Source organism: Nipponia nippon, unplaced genomic scaffold (genome assembly GCF_047370975.1).
Source record: "Nipponia nippon isolate SJK-2023a ecotype South Korea unplaced genomic scaffold, ASM4737097v1 scaffold_4, whole genome shotgun sequence".
In the NCBI taxonomy this organism is placed as follows: Eukaryota; Metazoa; Chordata; class Aves; order Pelecaniformes; family Threskiornithidae; genus Nipponia; species Nipponia nippon.
In genome coordinates this window covers 125,402,680-125,420,220 of record NW_028262358.1, presented here as the reverse complement: position 1 = coordinate 125,420,220, position 17,541 = coordinate 125,402,680, and the positions used below count along the sequence as shown (strand labels likewise).

Genomic DNA, 17,541 nt, shown 5'->3' with positions numbered 1-17,541 from the left:
TCTTTTGGAGTATTATTATCGCAGCTAGCTAATGTCCATGTTACACACAATCCCTGCCAGAGAAGGCGAGGGCCACTACAGACCTTCCTCCTCCTTTGCCCATGACACTGTCCCTGGGCTCTTCTGGCTTTCCTCAGGACCATCTCAGCACCTTGGAGCCACCCTAGCACATCCCTGGGGTGGTGGACCTTCAGTACCAAATACGTACGCGGTGATGTGAACAGAGAAACTCTGCCGAGACCAGAGAGATGCTCATCTTACGGCACAAGAATTGGTCCTTCACATCCCATATGGAAAAGTCGTACAGGATTGCTGGTTCCTTGCTTCCCTCTAAAATACCGTTGGGTTGGTAGCCAGACCACTCAACATCTCCGTTCAATGTGAGGTCCAGCCTCAGTGTGTGGTTGACTCCCATCACCCAGTCAACTGGATTTAGTCTCAAGCCTTGGGGATGCCCAAGCGTGCCAAGGACTGCTGCTACTTGGTGAAACAGCAAGCCACATGCTTGTCTTTACAAAGCCATTCTCAGCAATCACCTCCACGTTTTTAGGAGAGCTTTCACCACCCAAACGCTTGTTGAAGGTCTTGACAGTTCTCCTGTTGGTTCAATTCTCTCAAAAGCAAACAGGCAGCAATGGGCATGGTGGCTCGGTCCCTCTGGGATCTCCAGCATCAGTTTTTGCTCACAGCAAACTATTTCCAGCCCTCTGTTCCCAACTTTCAATGTGAGGTGAAATGAAGAACATCCCAGGATCCTTCATGGGGAGAGGTGGGGCCGGAAAGTGCGTGGTCGAATCATCATGACTACCTTCTTCAGGGAGTAGTAGTCTGTGTCCTTCCACGAGTACCACACAATACCGTCCGGCCCCAGGATCTTGCGGTTTTTAATGGAGTATCGGCCGCCCTGTGATGCAGAGCAAGAAGGATGGTCAGGCATGGAAAACGCACAAAACCGTCATCCGGACGGCAGCATTGGAAAACCAATTGCTCTGAAACACTGGAGCAAAGAGCTTAACAATGATGTGGTGAAAAGAGCACATAAAGCCCAACATTTTTCAAATGGTCCCAATGGAGCTTGCATCCATCCGCCTCAGGCTGCGTGAGTCACCTGTACCACAGGTTTCCACCATGCAGTCCCAGACCCCAGCATGCAGAGGTGTCTCAATACTCGTGTCTGTCCCATGGCACTGAAAAGGCTGGACTGCCTTGGTGTCCAGCACTCGTTTTGTCCCCTCCCTGGAAAGCAAAGGCTGGTCAAGCCAGGAAGGATTGCTATGATGTGAGGACCAACAGCATCCTCCCAGCCCTGGACCTCAGGTGCTAACATCTGCATCCTCATCCCTCCGCTTTACCTTGTAGTACACCCCGTTGAGGCTGGAGAAAAAGCATTGGTTGGAGAAAAAGCACTTTGCATCCTCATCCCTCCACCTTTCATAGAATCATAGAATCGTTAAGGTTGGAAAAGAACCTTAAGATCATCAAGTACAACCATTAACCTATCACTGCCAAGTCCACCACTAAACCATGTCCTCGAGCACCATGTCTACCCTTCTTTTAAATACCCCCAGGGATGGGGACTCAGCCCCTGCCCTGGGCAGCCTGGGCCAATGTCTGACAGCCCTTTGGGTGGAGAGGTTTTTCCTAATATCCAACCCAAACCTGCCCTGGCGCAGCTTGAGGCCGTTCCCTCTCGTCCCATCGCTTGTTCCTGGGGAGAAGAGACCGACCCCCCCGGCTCCAGCCTCCTTTCAGGCCGTTGCAGAGAGCGATGAGGGCTCCCCTCAGCCTCCTCTTCTCCAGGCTGAGCACCCCCAGCTCCCCCAGCCGCTCCTCCCCAGCCTTGGGCTCCAGCCCCTGCCCCAGCCTCGCTGCCCTGCTCTGGCCACGCTCCAGCCCCTCCATGGCCGCCTTGGGGTGAGGGGCCCAGCGCTGAGCACAGCATTCGAGGGGCGGCCTCCCCAGTGCCCAGCACAGGGGGACCATCCCTGCCCTGCTCCTGCTGGCCACACCATTCCTCACACAAGCCAGGATGCCACTGGCCCTCTTGGCCACCTGGGCACACTGCTGGCTCATGTTCAGCGGCTGTCGACCAGCACCCCCAGGTCCTTTTCCCCCGGGCAGCTCCCAGCCGCTCCTCCCCACGCCTGCAGCGGTGCCTGGGGTTGCTGTGCCCCCAGTGCAGGACCCGGCCCTGAGCCTTGCTGACCCTCACCCAGTGCCTCGGCCCATCGACCCAGCCTGGCCAGGGCCCTCTGCAGAGCCTCCCTGCCCTCCAGCAGATCAACGCTCCTGCCCAACTTGGTGTCCCCTGCAAACTGACTGAGGATGCCCTCGGTCCCCTCGTCCAGATAATCAATGAAGATATTTCCTTGTAGTACACTCCATTGAAGCTGGTTGAAGAAAAAGCACCTTGCGTCCTCAATCCTCCACCTTACCTTGTAGTACACCCCATTGAGGTTGGAGAAAAAGCACTGGTGGTACCACCAGCCTCCATGGGAAATCTCGGCGCAGATGTTCCCTGAGTCAGGCGTGCTGAAGCTCCTCTTGTTGTGGTACCAGGCAAAGGAATCCTCCACCGTCCCGCTGAACCCGTCCACGTGCAGGCGGTAATAGTTTGCCTCATCCTCAATGCTGCAAGCAACAAAAGTGGGACTATTTAATGGGGAGCATTTGAGTCTCCTTCCCAACTTGGATACTACATTCCTGGTGTGGACACCTAGCAATCATGGAGCTGCTCTGGCCAGGCTCCCTGCTATGAGTCATCACCTCTAGAAGCCAAAGATGTTGTATTTTTCCCTTCTGTGGGACGTGCATGATTTTGTCATGAGTCAGGGCACTTGTTCTAGGGCTGAACTGGGCAGACCCTGACTGTAAAACCACAACAAAAGACTGCGGCAGCTTTGGCAAGACAGTCCCTCTAATTACACAGCACTGCCTCCTCTCTGTGTAACAAGCATCCCGCTCTTCACCTAGACTGAGCTAATTAGTAATCTGCCCTTGGGCTAGCAAAGGCTGAAGGTCACTGCCATTAGACAAGACGTCTGATGAGAAAAGTCAAGGTCACCATTCAGAGCACACGTTGGCTAGTGGAGAACGCTCCATGGCATATTTAGGCAATGGGATTTTTTTCCCAGCAGTTTTGGGGTTACTCAAAGCCTTCAAGCTTCAAGTGTCCATGAGGTGCGGTGCTCCCTTGGACATCCTCCCATGCCGGATTACTCCACAGGCACCCACAAGCATTTCCAGTAGAGATGGGGAAGGAGTTCATCTGGGACAGTCTAGACAGACTTGGTCACCTCTGATTAAGAAAGGATGTGGCTGATGTGGTATGGATAAATAAAGCACCAGAGGAGGGAAAGAGCTGTAGACACTGAAGGACATTACATCAGGCCCAGCAAGTAAAAGCCATGAGTAAAGAGGGCAAAAATCAAAACGTGACTCTGAACCAGGGAGATGCTGGAGGACCTGTCCAGCAAGACCGTGGGATTCAAAACCCTGATTTTGACACAGAGCTCAATAATTTTGGCAGAAAAAATACCCCTAAGCAGCTGGGGACTGCCCATGGGTCCTACAGCTCCCTTCCCCTGGGGCTGTGGATGTTGGCCATGGCCAAACAACACTGTACATTTGCTAGCTCACACCCAGGCTTCGACCCGGAGCAAAAATTGGTGGTCAAATCCAAGTGAGGAAGAAAGGATAGACAGCCTGGGCCCAGTACGAAAAGCTCTCTAGACAGAGTCACTCTGACTTCAATGGGGTTCCCATGCCTGAAGGTCTCCCGGCATTGAACCAGTTGCATCTATGAGATTCAGGGAAGGCCATCCCACTTTCTACCTGAAGACCTGGTAGAAGGCATGCTTGTGCTTGTTGTTCCAGTCCTCCAGGTCGATGCGCAGGGAGTAGTCCCCTTGGCTAGTCATCTTGTGGATGTTCTCGTTGCCCAGCCAGAACTCACCATTGAGGTCCCCAAAGCCCTCCTTGTACTCGTTCCAGGTCCGGTTGAAGTCAACCGAGCCATCCTGACGCCTCTGGATGACTGTCCAGCCCCCACCTGCCAGGAGAGAGATAATGTAAAATGGGAGTCTCCAGGGAGCATCCAAGGGTCCCTTACTGGTGTCACCTCTGAGGATCCATCTGCAGCTCGGCAAGGTATCTCCTTGTCATGTGGCCTTCCACCAACTGGCAAAATACAGTGTCGGTTGCTGCAGGGGGATAAGACGTGGTGCCCGTCATAGCTCACAGAAAAAGGTTCCCACCTCTCCCATGTCAGTTTGTGATGGCATTCCCCTGTTGACTGTCAGAGGGTCATTCCAGATCTTAGGGTGGTTTTAAATGAGAGAGAGATGGTAGTTTTTGGGAGGCAAATGTTTTGGGACTGGAACAAACTAGAGATCCTGGAGTTTGGAGATTATTATGTACTGTTCCTGCAGCACCACAGAGGCACACGAGCTCTCCCAGTATTGTCTCACTGTCTCCATCTGCTCTCCCATCTGTCCAAATCCCTCTCTCCTCTCTCATTTTATTCCAATATTGTAAGCTTGGGGCGGCAGGGGACAGGACCGGGGCCATCTTTTTATTTGCTGTTTGTACAGCCTGTCACTCTGCAGTGTCCAAGATTGTGTTGATGGTCATGCAAATAATAGTAATGACATAACAGAGACCACATTGTCTGACCAGCCTGTTTCTTAATGAGCACGTGCATCCCAAAGCTGCAGTCACCTGTAGATACTACAACAGGGGAGATGCTTACGTGTAGGAAGCTGAACCCTTTCCTCCAGCATGGGACATGTTGATGTGACACATCCAGGCTGGAGCAGATCCATGGGGCAATGGACTGACGATCCACCGCCCCATTTCCCTGACGATTGTCATTATTCTTCCAAAACTCAAGTGGCGCAAACTAATTTTGCTAGTAAGTTTGTGCCTTGGGATGACAGTAGCATGCTCCGTATGGATATTTAGACAGCAAGGGTGTGAGAGGTCACCTGCTCCCTCATTTATACTCCAAAATATCTGTGGGAGAGGATCTACCTCCCCCCTCCTTACTTCAGCACAGCTACAATTAGTGGTTGCCCACACATAGCCCTCCACCACCCGGAGATGCTCCAGATACCCTCCAGTGACCAACTGCTACTCCAGAAGGGCTTCTCTTTCCCTAAGCTCTGTGTCACATCCACTAGTGCGTTGCAAGTATCTTGGATGCATGAGGACATCTCAAAGAACACTAAACCCCGGTATTTAGGCAACAGAATCCCAGCCGTAATGTCTGGTTTGAACTCTTCATCCAAATCCCTCTTTTAGTCAGCAGAAAGGACAAGTCCTCTGTCCCTGGAGAAGAGCCCTTCTGGAGCTGCTACTCTCGCTGACTATAATGTAGCCTCAAAATAGCTCAGATATAAGATACAACACTCAGGTTAGACAAATCCCACCCAAAGTTCTTCTAGAAGCTGTTGTCGGTGCTTCCTGCAGTACCTTCGGTGTCCATCTCACACAGCACTTCGATAGGCATCCCTCCGACCGAGGGCATGATGCTGTAGACCCCAGAGCGCCGGAGCCCGTTGTAGTAAACGGAAGCACAGTCGATGGGGCAGTTCCTGGCATGCTTCACCTCTGAGCGAGAAAGCAGAGAAAGACGGCATTTAGGGCACAGCACGGAGAAGGGGGCATGCGACCCAAACCGGTATCGTTTCCATGCAATCGTAATGCAGAGCTGGAAATATAAACCTGGATCCAGAGCTGCTTCTGAAGCTGAAAACCTCTGCGGCACGCTGGCTTCGCACCTGAGTGCAGGGGCTTATTAGCGATAAGGTTCGTTAACACAGATCTGCACTTAAGGATGCTGTGGCTGGGGAACGATCTTCAGTTCAACCGGTTCTGTAACGGCAACGCAGGAATGATACGTGTTTTGCCAGGCTCAAATTAGATTATAACTCACACCAAAATGTCTTATACATTGACAAAGAACAGGCTGGTTGTGGAGCAATGGTCGGTGTAGATAATAGCAGGAAGTTTTTCTTCTCCCAAACTGCTGTGGTGGGTTTTGTCTTACAAGGAAAGGGGATCAAAATCATTCTGGAAAACCTGGAGATGTTTTTAACTGGGATATTTCAGGTGGGATTTATTTCACCTGGCACCAGCCATCTATACTTCGGGCAGGCGGTCCCAGCTAGTCCTTAAAAACTCATGCAGAGGGCAGCTCGTCCTGGCTTTACATGGGAGAGGAGAGAAGAGCTGCTCTCCCCGTCTCCCTGCATCACCTACCAAAGGAACTCAGCTGAGTTGTCTGCGCAGAGGTGCGCGGTGACATCCGAGATGCCCTGGGCTTGGCTTTCAGCTGTCCCGTGTAGGTCCTGTCTTGTGTCTGCCAGGCTTATGTGGATGTCTTGGATGCTCCAGAGTATTTCGGGTGGCACTAGGTGTCAGCTGAACTGAGACCCCAGTCATAGCAGTGGAAAGAGCATGCTGAATTGCTCTCGGTCCACGCGCTGTTTGCCTCCTTATCTTAAATATCCAGCTCACGTGGGGACACGTGTATGTAGACACCCAACATGAAGCATCTTCCTCTGTGAGCTGAGCCTCCCTGCTGGGATGAATCCCATCTTCAGAAAGAAAGGCACAAAGGCAGCTCACACAGGCAGCTCCCCTTCCTTTTACTCATACAGCTAGACCAGTCTGAAGCACAGCGTGGCCTGAATACCAGACTGGGATCACTGGGAGGACCAGGAACCTGAGGAAGGGAGGGAGCAGAAAGCATGCGTGGGAGATTGCCCTTCCAGGAGACATGAAAAAAGGATGAAACCACAGGACCGGCGGACAACAAAAGCTCCTCGTGAATGGGAAAGTAAGTCCGGGGGGGAACGATGGATAATAGTTGCAACATCCCAGCCCACCAACGGGAGAGCATGGTGGCTGGGAGGTCCCCCGCAGGCTGGTGACAGCTTGGGGACACCCTTTGAGGTTGACACCAACCGGTAGTGCTGCTGCAGGGGAGCGTGTGGGAGAAACCAGTTGTGCGCAGCAAGCAAGAGGTCAGGGAGCGGCAATCTAGACCCAACAAGCATCCAGGACAGCAGGCAGAGCCCGATCCCACCTAAAGTTAATCAGCTAAAAGTGCTACATCAACCAGCGGCATTCAGGCTGGCATTCTCCGGGCCAGAGAAGTCACCATCCCGGTCACGCCAAGTTATGGAGATGAATCCCAGCTCTGGCTTGCAGGTGATGGTCATGGTCATCAACTCTGACGTCCTGGTTTTGCACAGAGCATTTCTTGCTCAGGGCTCAGAGGCACCTGGAAGCAGGTACCAGTTTATGCTACTTCCACCACGACATGGATGGCCAAAAGAGCTTTAAACGAGCACAATGCAAAGGGCTTAGACTAGTTGGCTCAAGTAACATGACTTTCCCCCAGAGATGTCACCAGCTCAAATCAAACCAAGGCTGGCAGGTGAAAGCCATCAGTGGTTCAGCTGCATGTGCTGCCTGAGTCATCCCATCCAGCCTGCTCCTCGATGGAGAAGACAGCTGTCATCTTTAAAGTCCCTCAACCACAGTTCACCAAAGGCTGGAAGACTATTCAGAAGTATCGCTTCATCCTTCTCCACTGCTCCTGCTGGATATCTGCTGCAGGAGGTGGGATCTGGGGCACGGGGACCCAACTGGCACATCTGGTCTTGTCTTCTCAAAGAGCACCATCCCCTTGCCGCAGACCCAGAGGCTCGAACAGGTCGCAAAAACAACTCAGTTTCCCTCTAGCACCTCAAGGTTGAGCTTTGCAGATTCTCGCTATGGTAGGCCCTGGTCAAAATGGTTTCATGGCAGGGGGTTCTTTGGCAGAAAATGGGGTTTTAGTCAAACTGAACCTTGAATTCTTTAATTGAAAGTTCCTGTGTTTTCTAAAAAAACAAAGAAAATATTCCAAGAACTAACAAGGAAAACAACTGATAACCTGGCAAAAATTTAAATGCATTCATTAAAAAAAGAGCGTGTGAGAAATAACAGAAAACAGTTGTTTTTCAAAGCTGAAGAGTTTCACCAAAGCCCTAATTTCATGCTGTGAAAAATTTAATTAAAAAAATTAAATTAATTAAAATTAAAAATGTTTAAAATTTTTTTTAAAAAAATTCTTGGTATTTTGGTCTTTTTTTTGGATGGCAAAACAGTCCCTGGAGCTGGGAGGAAGGCTCACGCAGCTGACTGCAAGTGGGGTGATGGTGGGAGCAATGCCAATCTCAGAGCCCGAGCTGGTCCCTGAGAGCATCCCACACCATCCCCAGAGAGAAAAAGGAGCCACCGAGGGACAGGACCCTTCTCCTGGACGGCATGGAAACCATTCCCAGAGGGGTCCATTGCTCTGAGGAGCCCTCTTGGCAGCCTCGGAAAGGCAAGTTGGGTGAGATCAGGCTCCTGGCCAATGCAAAGGGGATTTAAAGCAGTTTTCCCACTCTTTCCCTACAACCCCCGCCTTGAGAGAGGTCCTAAGGGTGAAGCATCCCCTCCCACCCCTCTCCAGCAGCTCCCCATCACCTGGATGGTGCATCTCCTCCTGCAGCCTCATCTCGGCGGGGCCGAGGCAGGTGGGGTTACGCCAGGCCCAGTCGGTCAGGACGGAGATGTTGTTTATCTGCGCCTGCATGTCGTAGAGCAACGTGGCCTGGATGTGCTGCAGGGTGCTGGCCTCGCTGTACCGATGCTCCAGGTCCTGCACCCGTTGGGCCAGGCTGTGGTTCCGGCCGATCGCCTCCTCGTGCTGCGGGCAGGGAGAAAGGTGTGATGGGGGGATGCCTGGGGACCGGCACGGAGCTGGGGGCATGGCCTGGGGACCCCCCAGGGACAGGCAGGTAGGGGAGCACGCGGGCAGAGGAGTGCCTGTTGCATGCACCAACAAAGACCGAGGACGCCAAGGATGGTGCCTGCACCCTCACCATCATCCTGTGGTCCCATACCAGCCCCCAGCCCACCATGGGAGCCACAGGTGGCTCGATATTCCCAGGCTGTGGTGCAGGCAGGGCGTGCACAGGCAAGCCAAGGGCTGCAAGAGCAAGGCAAGTGTATAGGGTTCCTCTCCAAACACCCTCCTGTCTGCAACCCGTTGCAACACAGATGTGGCTTCTATGTATTTAGCAATGCCACCCTGGCTGGGTTTTCCTTCCAAAAAGTTGTCCAATCTCCCCTTGAACCATATAACGTTTTATAACTTTATAAGGAGCTCCACAGCTTATTGACACCTTGCATGGTGAGCCACCTCCTGCTCTTTGGGCAGCGGCTGCTGTCCTGCAAACAGCAATGACCACATCCATGCTATGCAAGGAGTGGGTGTGATACAGGACCCCAGTCCCTTTCATGACCCTTTTACTGCTTGTTTTTAGGACAACCAGACTCTGATCCTACATAAAATGTAGGTATGAGCTGGCTGGAGATGCCCACAGCTCAGAACAGATGGGCACCCTGAGCCCCACCAGCACGCACCGAACATGCCCCAGACGCAGTCGCTGCAGACACGCTCGTCTCTCTTGTTCAGTGCTCCCTGTCCATTAGATGGCAGAGCAGGCCTTAAACAGCACCTCCAAAATCCCACAGCAGCCTGGGAACCCCCCCATTCCCTCCTCTGGGCGATAAAACAGCTCTACACCGTGCTCCCCAATACCCTCCTGTGGGTCCGGCAAGCCCGTACCCCCATCTGCGATGGAGGGATGCTGGTTCTCCACCAGCACTGCCCTTCCCTGTCCCCTGATGGGGACATCTCTTCCTCCATCACCCGCTCGGCATCACTGCCTCGGGCTCACAAGCCACCCCAAAGACCCTGAAAATAAATGAGTGTATTTTCTCGCCTCCCTCTCCCCAGCATCAGGGCCAAAGCTGGATTTTTAGGTGTCCGTGCAAGCGTGCGGCTTATTAAATATCCCTGGGGATACAGAGATCTGGTACTTGACTCATCACGACCTGCAAAACTGCAGTGGTGCTGCTGAGGGTCGGGGATTTCCTTCAGCTGGAAGGGGTTTGCATGCCCAGATCATGGTTTTTTCCCTTCCAGCTGCTCCCAGGACCCGGCTCACACCTCGGTCCCCATTCCTTGGTCCCCATTCGTGCCAGGACACGTCTCAGCTTGCTGTTCCTAGGAGATGGCATCGCTGCTGCTGGGTTATTGTAACAATAACTAATGGCAGCTCTGCAATACCCTTCCCAATGTTGCTTAGGAATTGCCTGCATGGGCCCTGCTAAAAGCCCACCAAACCTGCCTGCATCCCAAAATCCAGCGCAGCTAGATAGGCGGGGGCAGCAAAGTGGGGATTACAGCGTGCAACGACACAGCGCTTTCCTTCTCAGGACTGCGATGTCTCCAGCTCCACCATAAATCAGCCGTCCCTCCCAGCTGCTCTGTGAGCTGGGACTGATACAGGCTTCTTCCAGCTCCCTTCACCCACGCATCAGCTCTCCGAGTAAACCCCATGATGCTTTCTCCCAGACAGTCCCCTCCTCCACAGTTGATACCTTTTTTTCCTTGCTGCTGATTAAAAACGGCACAGCCAGCCCACCGCGACGGTGCCCCAATGCTGCTCCCTTCGTTGCATCCCTCTGCTCTGGTGGGACCAGGGCTGGATTTTTGCACAGCGGGGTCCTGCTCTGTGCACGACCCAGCCGTGCAAATGTAATAGGACTGGAAATGCACAGGGAGGGCTGGGCGAGGGGGTTCCTTTTGCTCCCTAAGTCACAGAATCATCAAATCACAGAATGGTTTGGGATGGAAGGGACCTTTAAAGGTCATCTAGTCCATCCCCCCTGCCACGGGCAGGGACATCTTCAGCCAGATCAGGTTGCTCAGAGCCCCGTCCAACCTGGCCTTGAATGTGTCCAGGGATGGGCCATCTCCCACCTCTCTGGGCAACCTGGGCCAGTGTCTCACCACCCTCATGCTGGAAGGAGGGAGGTGGGGTGGGAAGAAAGGACAGAGATGGGGCAAATCTGACCCAATCTGGGTGTCCCCGTTAGCCTGAGAGGAGCTGTGACCTGGAAGAGCCCGTTGTTCTCACGCAGCTCCGAAAGGGATGCTGAGCTCAGAGAGACGTCTCTGCTCGGACAGACAAGCCCACGCTGACCTCCCGAAGAAATAACTGTTGGCAAACCCTGGGGAGACCAACCGGCAGCAGCAAGAGGCTGATTTATGAAGACGGATTAAGGGAGCAACAGCTCCTCAGTGGGAGGAACGGAGGCGGAGGAGACCTACCCAGGCTGACACAGCGGGGAATTCGGCAGGGCGACTCTGGGGAGATGCGAGGGGATGGAGGAGGAAAGCAGCTTCCCAGGCTGGGCACAGGCATTGGGAAGTTGCCAGACCAATGCAGCGGGAAAACTCCTTACGGAAGAGTCCCGAAGCCGGTGGGGAGCGGAGGCAAGCAGCTCAGCAGCCACTGCTGCCTCTGGTTTCCTCTATTTACCTATAACTCCCCATGCTTCTTGCTTTCCTCCTGCTCTGGTGCTTGGAGGGTGACAGGACACACTCATTGCCATCAGTTAAATTCTCCAGATTTTGTTTTCTTCCTTCTTCTTCCAGGACTCCCATCCCTTTATTTTTTTAGACTCATGGAAAAAAACTAAGGTTGGAAGAAGTGGCTGGAGGTCTCCAGCCCACCCCCCTGCAGAAAACAGGGCCAATTTCCCAGCTGGATCCAATTTCCCAGCTGGATCCAATCTCCCAGCTGGATCCGGTTGCTTTTCCAGTCGAGGTCTGAAACTCTTCAGATGATCCCGAAAGATCTCAGAGGATGTCCCCTTTCTGAGGGCAACTGTATCTTGGTGACATGGATTTTGCTGGCACTGTCCCCCAGGGATGAACCATTTGGAGACACCTCGGTAGGACCTGGGACCTGGCTGCTCTGGGACACCTGGGTGCACCCTGCTCTCCTTGTAGGGTGAGGAGCCCAGCAGCACCCCACAGCAGACACATCTCCTTCAGAACTCCTCACCTGCGCTCCCACTGAGGAGAAATGAGCTCTCCCAACTCATCCCATCCTCCGGGAGATATCCAAGAGGTCCTAGCAGCACCTATGTCTGCATTCCCTGCTCAGATCTGTACGAGATCGGCTGGATCCCACAGAGACCCTCGCATGGCAGACATGGGAGGTGGGCAAGAGGAATCCCACCCTTTGGTGCTGCTCCAGAAGCATCCCTGTCCACCAGCTTGGGCAGGAGAGCCAGGGTATGCTGTGAGAGCATCCAGCATTTGCCTAAGGACGATTCAGTACAAAAAAAAATAGCAAATAGCAGGGAAAAGAATAATAAACTAAAAAAATGTCAGAAATTATCAGGTAGGTGATAGGGGAGACAAATAGGAAGAGCAGAGGCTTCAGCCGCTGCTGATGGGCCAGGAAGGGACCTGCTGGGGCATGGCCTTGAACAGGGTCCACCTGAGCCCTGCAGCAGATAAGAAGGGGGAAACACAGTTATCAGGAGTTATCAGGCTTGTGGGACTCTGCGAGAGTTATTACGGGATCTTCAGGGGAAACACTAAAGGTGGGGAAAGGAGGCGGGGGTGAGGGATGGGGAATGAGTGTAGGAAAATGGAGAGATGGGGGAATTAAGGACTGGACATGCTTAAACCAGCTGCCAGTCAGTGCCCGTGTCCGACTGAGCCTGATCACTGCAGGCTCATTTCTCTTATCCAGCCCTTTCTTTAGCTTATATTTTTCAGCGTCATCTTGCTCTCTCCTATGTGTGAGTGCTGCAGGGTGTAAGCGCCTGCAGCTGGAGGGACGTGGGCCATAGGGCTCACAGGTCTAGGGCAGGGTGTACATGCATGTGCGCAGGCACGTCCGTGTGTATGTGCATATACACGTATGTGTATGTACGTGTATGAGGGGTCTAAACACCAGGAGCTGGAAAGACCTGGGAGTGTTTTTATTTCCCCAGTGAATTTAATTGTGTGTATGTAACTCGCTAGCAAACTTCAGTCTGGAGCAGCTGGTGAGCAGGAGGAGAGCAGCACACAGGGTAAGAAGGTGCAGGATCTGGGCATGGATATTATCATCGAATCATAGAATCACAGAATCGTTTAGGTTGGAAAAGATCTTTAAGATCATCGAGTCCAACCGTTAACCCAGCACTGCCAAGCCCACCACTAAACCATGTCCCTCAGCACCACATCTCCCCAGCTTTTAAATACCTCCAGGGATGGGGACTCAGCCCCCGCCCCGGGCAGCCTGGGCCAGGGCCTGACAGCCCTTTGGGGGAAGGAGTTTTCCCTAATATCCAACCTAACCCTGCCCTGGCGCAGCTTGAGGCCGTTCCCTCTCGTCCCATCGCTTGTTCCTGGGGAGAAGAGACCGACCCCCCCGGCTCCAGCCTCCTTTCAGGCCGTTGCAGAGAGCGATGAGGGCTCCCCTCAGCCTCCTCTTCTCCAGGCTGAGCACCCCCAGCTCCCCCAGCCGCTCCTCCCCAGCCTTGGGCTCCAGCCCCTGCCCCAGCCTCGCTGCCCTGCTCTGCCCACGCTCCAGCCCCTCCATGGCCGCCTTGGGGTGAGGGGCCCAGCGCTGAGCACAGGGTTTGGGGTGAATTAGATTGACTGGGAGCCCACGCTCCACATCTAATTCCCTCGCCTGAACACCGAGTGTCCTGTTTGAGGCCATGAGCTCAGCTCCTTCTACAGCCACCACCAGGCAACTCGCAACTCCAGAAGGAGCTTGGTTCTCCTCCCTCTTCCCTGTGACCCTGAAGAGACCCTGCACAACTGCCATGGACCAAACACCTTGCCTTTAGATGGGTCATTTCAGAGTCTGGAAATGAAGAATGGATTAAGAGCATGAACACTGCAGAGAAAATATTTAGTGCATTACCGTCCATCTCCCTCCTTGGCTCTGAGCTGGAGAGGTCAGTGAAAGAGCTGCAGCTCCAGGTAGCACAGAAGTGCGTTTTGGGGCCAGTGCTGGGATTGGGGAAGGACAGATTAAACAGTTCTAAGGGACAAAATGTCACCAGGGGATGAACGTGGGAAGTCAGGAGACCGAAGACCTATTGCACCAGCTTGTCCCAGTGCAAGTGCAGGGAGAAAATAGGAGAGGAGCAGTGGAAAGCGGGCGAGAAGGCAGGATGGGGGACAGGGGCCAACACGGGAGGAGGGACTCTGGGTGGGGGGCAGCGAGTGGGTCTGCCCGACCACGAGCACCCATCCTGACTCACGTGCCTCCCACCCTTCCTCCATTGCACCAGGAACATCTCGCTCCCTCGGAGACACCCACGGCACAGACGCCCGCCCAACAGCGTGGCCATCGCAACGCTCAAACAGCCCTGCAGCCTCCGGCACAGCCTCTCCCTCCCGACGGGGCTGCTCGAAGGAGGCTTTCCAAACAGGGAGCCCAAGGGTCAGGATGAAAGGAAGCTGAACAGAGAATAAATCACCCCCAGAGCCGGACTGTATCAGACCTCAACTCCTCCAAGAGCAAAGACAAGGGTGCTATTCACCCAGCGGTCTCGGGGCTCTTCCAGCTGACACCAGTAGATTGCTGCTGGTTCTTCTGCGCATCTCATCAACAGCCAAGACATCTTAGCTGGGAAACGACTCCTACAGCCAGCAAAAATGCACCCTGCTCCCTCCCTGCTCCTGGTTACAGCCCTCTGCGAGCTGCTGCTTGCCACTGCCGACAGCCAAGCCAAGCGTTTGCCGGGCAAAGCCACGGGATGGTGACAAACATCTGAGAGCTTCAGAGGTGCCAAATAAAGTTGGGAAAAAATGCGTTAGCGTGAAGCTGCAGGCTGCGGGGCTGGTGAATGGAGACGGGGTGGGATGAGCACCCGAAAGAAGACTGCAGGAAGGGTGCTGCGGGCTGGAGGTCAGGGCTTCTCCTGCGCAGCCATGGCCATCAGAGATGTGGTCCTTCAATGGCCACCCAAAACTCCAGATCTAGTCTGGGATCCCACTACGGGCAACGGGATGGATCAGCGACCCCTTCTAGGCAGGCTCGAAGGTGGAGGAGCTAGCACAGATAAAACACCAAAGGGTTTGTGGTTAACGTTAAGAAAGATCAGCCCTGGAAGGCTCCTGAGCCATCACAGTAGGAGCAGCTGGGGTTTAATGGATATCCCAGCCCGTGGTCAGAACACCACCATATGCTTCACCGGGTGTCCTCCCCCTGCAACTGCTCAGAGCTGGAAGGGACCATGGGGAGGAACCGTGGGCACCCGCACGGAGGGGGTCTGCAAAGGGCAACACTTTACCTGGAGCTCAAGGACTTTGATTCGGTGCCGGTGGTTCCTCAGCTCCTCCTGTAGCTCTGAAATGAACTCCCGCAGCTCCAGGACCTGTTGCTTGCGTTCCTCATTCTCGTGGAGCCAGTAGGACACCTCATCGGTGCAACGAAACATGTCCGGGCATCGCTGCTCATCCCCCTGCGGCAGCGTGGCCACGATCTTACAGCGGCCGTTGGGCAGCACCTGGTTGCTGTACTCCCCACACTGGATCAGGCCCGTGCCCTCCTTGGGACCCTCGTGGTCTCTGTACGCCGCAGGCAGGGATTTCTGCAGCGAGGGGTTGCTCAGCGTGGCCAGGAGGATGAGGGATAGCAAACCTGCCCTGGTAGAGGCGGTGCCGGGGCAGACCTCCATCAGGCAGGTGAGGATGGTCCCCAGGGATGACCCCACGTGTCTCATCATCAAACACCGTCAGGGAGAAAGGTGGCAGTCCCCAGGGCATAACACCAGGTCTTCTCCTGAGAGCTAGCGGGTGAGGTTGCAGCTATATGGGACCAGAGCATCAGCAGGGAATCCAGAACTCCTGCCAATGGGGTCACTGCAGGCAAGGGACTTGCCTGTCCCCGTAGAGCATCCTCCCTGGTGACATCCAAGCTGGGACCAGCTTCGGCAGGAGATCCCCCGCTCTCCTGGCCAGGCTCCACCGGCTTCGCGGGTTGCGTTTCCGCTCCTGCAGAGCTGCCGGTTGGCTTGGAGGATGCTGAGGTCTGGCTGGGGGTGGTCAGCCCCTCAGGCAGGGCTTTCTGTCCACGCAGAACCATGCATGGGAAGGAGCTGGCTCCCCTGGACAGGGCATCCCGCTACGCCGTCACTCCCTGAAATGGGAACCAGAGCAGGGAGAGAGGTGATGGAGAGGAAGGATGAGCAACTAACCCTCCCCACCATGCTGCCCACCCGCAGCAAACCGACAGGTCCTCCCACCTTTCCCAGCCCCCTCCAGCCATCCCCATGGCCCAGGGACACAAGGCATGGATTTGGGGCTCTTTCCATATCCCTGTCTATGACATTTTCTTGGCAGATGTAACTATAAATGGAGTTATCATGTGAATGGTGTCCATCTACATGGGCAGCCCAGACCACCAACCCATCCCCAGGGCAGTTTGGATGGGCCCTGGCCGTGGGCTGACTGCCCCACATGGGCTCAGGTCCAAGGGGGGATGGAGGGATGGTGGCCTGGCCACCATCCAGGCAGGAAAAATACATGACATGGTCCCTTTTATCCAGAGAAATTGGGTTCCCCTTGCAGCCAGAGCTGCCCTCTGATCCCTGCCCGTCACCGGGGCTCCCCACCCCGGCATCATGCTCTGAGTCTGCTCCCAGGGTTTCTCCCAACCAAAAGCCTTTCCCATCCCACTCCAGTGAGGATGAGGAACTGGGAGGGATGCCACAGCTCCCCAGCACCGCCCCAGCTCCCAGCAAGCAGCACCCCAGCTCCCAACATACCTTCAAAAGTCCTGGCCAGGCGCTCTGACGGCAAGGGCAGAGAGCAGCGAGCATCAGCTGGCCATGGGGAGCGAGGTGTGATTTAAGGGACACTAAATGCTTATTCCCCCTGATCCTATCACCGCACTATAAATAGGGCCGAGAGAGCTGCCGGTCTCAGACGATGAATGGGAGGGAGGAGCACGGGTCCCAGCGTGACCTTATCAGCGTATTGGGGATTAAGATGGTGCCTTGGCAGGAGGGCACAGCTCCCCCTCGCCTAGAAACCCCCTGTCCCACCCCAGGGATGGGTTTTGGGGAGAGGGCAGATTCATCCAGCACGCAGTGACCTGCCCCATCCCAGCAGCTCTGCGGGGAGAGCTTCCCAACCTGGCTGTGGACAGGGGCTCGGGGCAGGGAGCGGCCGTCACTTATTTTATTCACTAGCCCAGGGCTTCCTCTTTGCTTTTGCAAGGGAGTAATGTCAACAGGATTGCTTAATTAAATATGCTAATCATTCAGCCATAGGAATGAGAGCTGAAACCAGAAATTTCCATATTGGACAAAAGTATTGGCTGTTGGGTTTTCTTCCCTTAACGTAAAGAGTTTCCAGATGATGTTCCCAGACTGATTCTCACAAAGGAGATACTCAAACCAGCTCAAATGGCCTCCAAAAACAGAGGAATTGCCTGGAGAAGGGGAGCTTCATTAGCAAACCTCTGCTTGGGTGGTTTGGAGAGGTGCTGAACCTCACCAGCCTTCCAGCAGCTATCCCAGATGACCACCTGAGTGTCCTTTGGAGGACCTGTCACCTCCATGGACAGGACCCTCCTGCACCACTGGTAGCCCCCAGCAAGGCTGTGGGTCTGCATGAGATAAGGT

At 54.3% G+C, this 17,541-nt stretch overlaps 1 protein-coding gene across 1 annotated transcript; it reads right to left on the bottom strand.

Annotated features, from left to right (window-relative positions):
• Positions 1-757: 757 nt before the first annotated feature.
• Positions 758-15,636, bottom strand: LOC104014765 (techylectin-5B). Its single transcript, XM_009467441.1, has 6 exons — positions 15,205-15,636; positions 8,524-8,746; positions 5,473-5,610; positions 3,835-4,051; positions 2,436-2,631; positions 758-904 (listed from the first exon to the last, which is right to left on the bottom strand). The coding sequence occupies exons 1-6, from the start codon at positions 15,634-15,636 to the stop codon at positions 758-760; spliced, it is 1,353 nt and encodes a 450-aa protein (XP_009465716.1).
• Between the last annotated feature and the right edge of the window lie 1,905 nt (positions 15,637-17,541).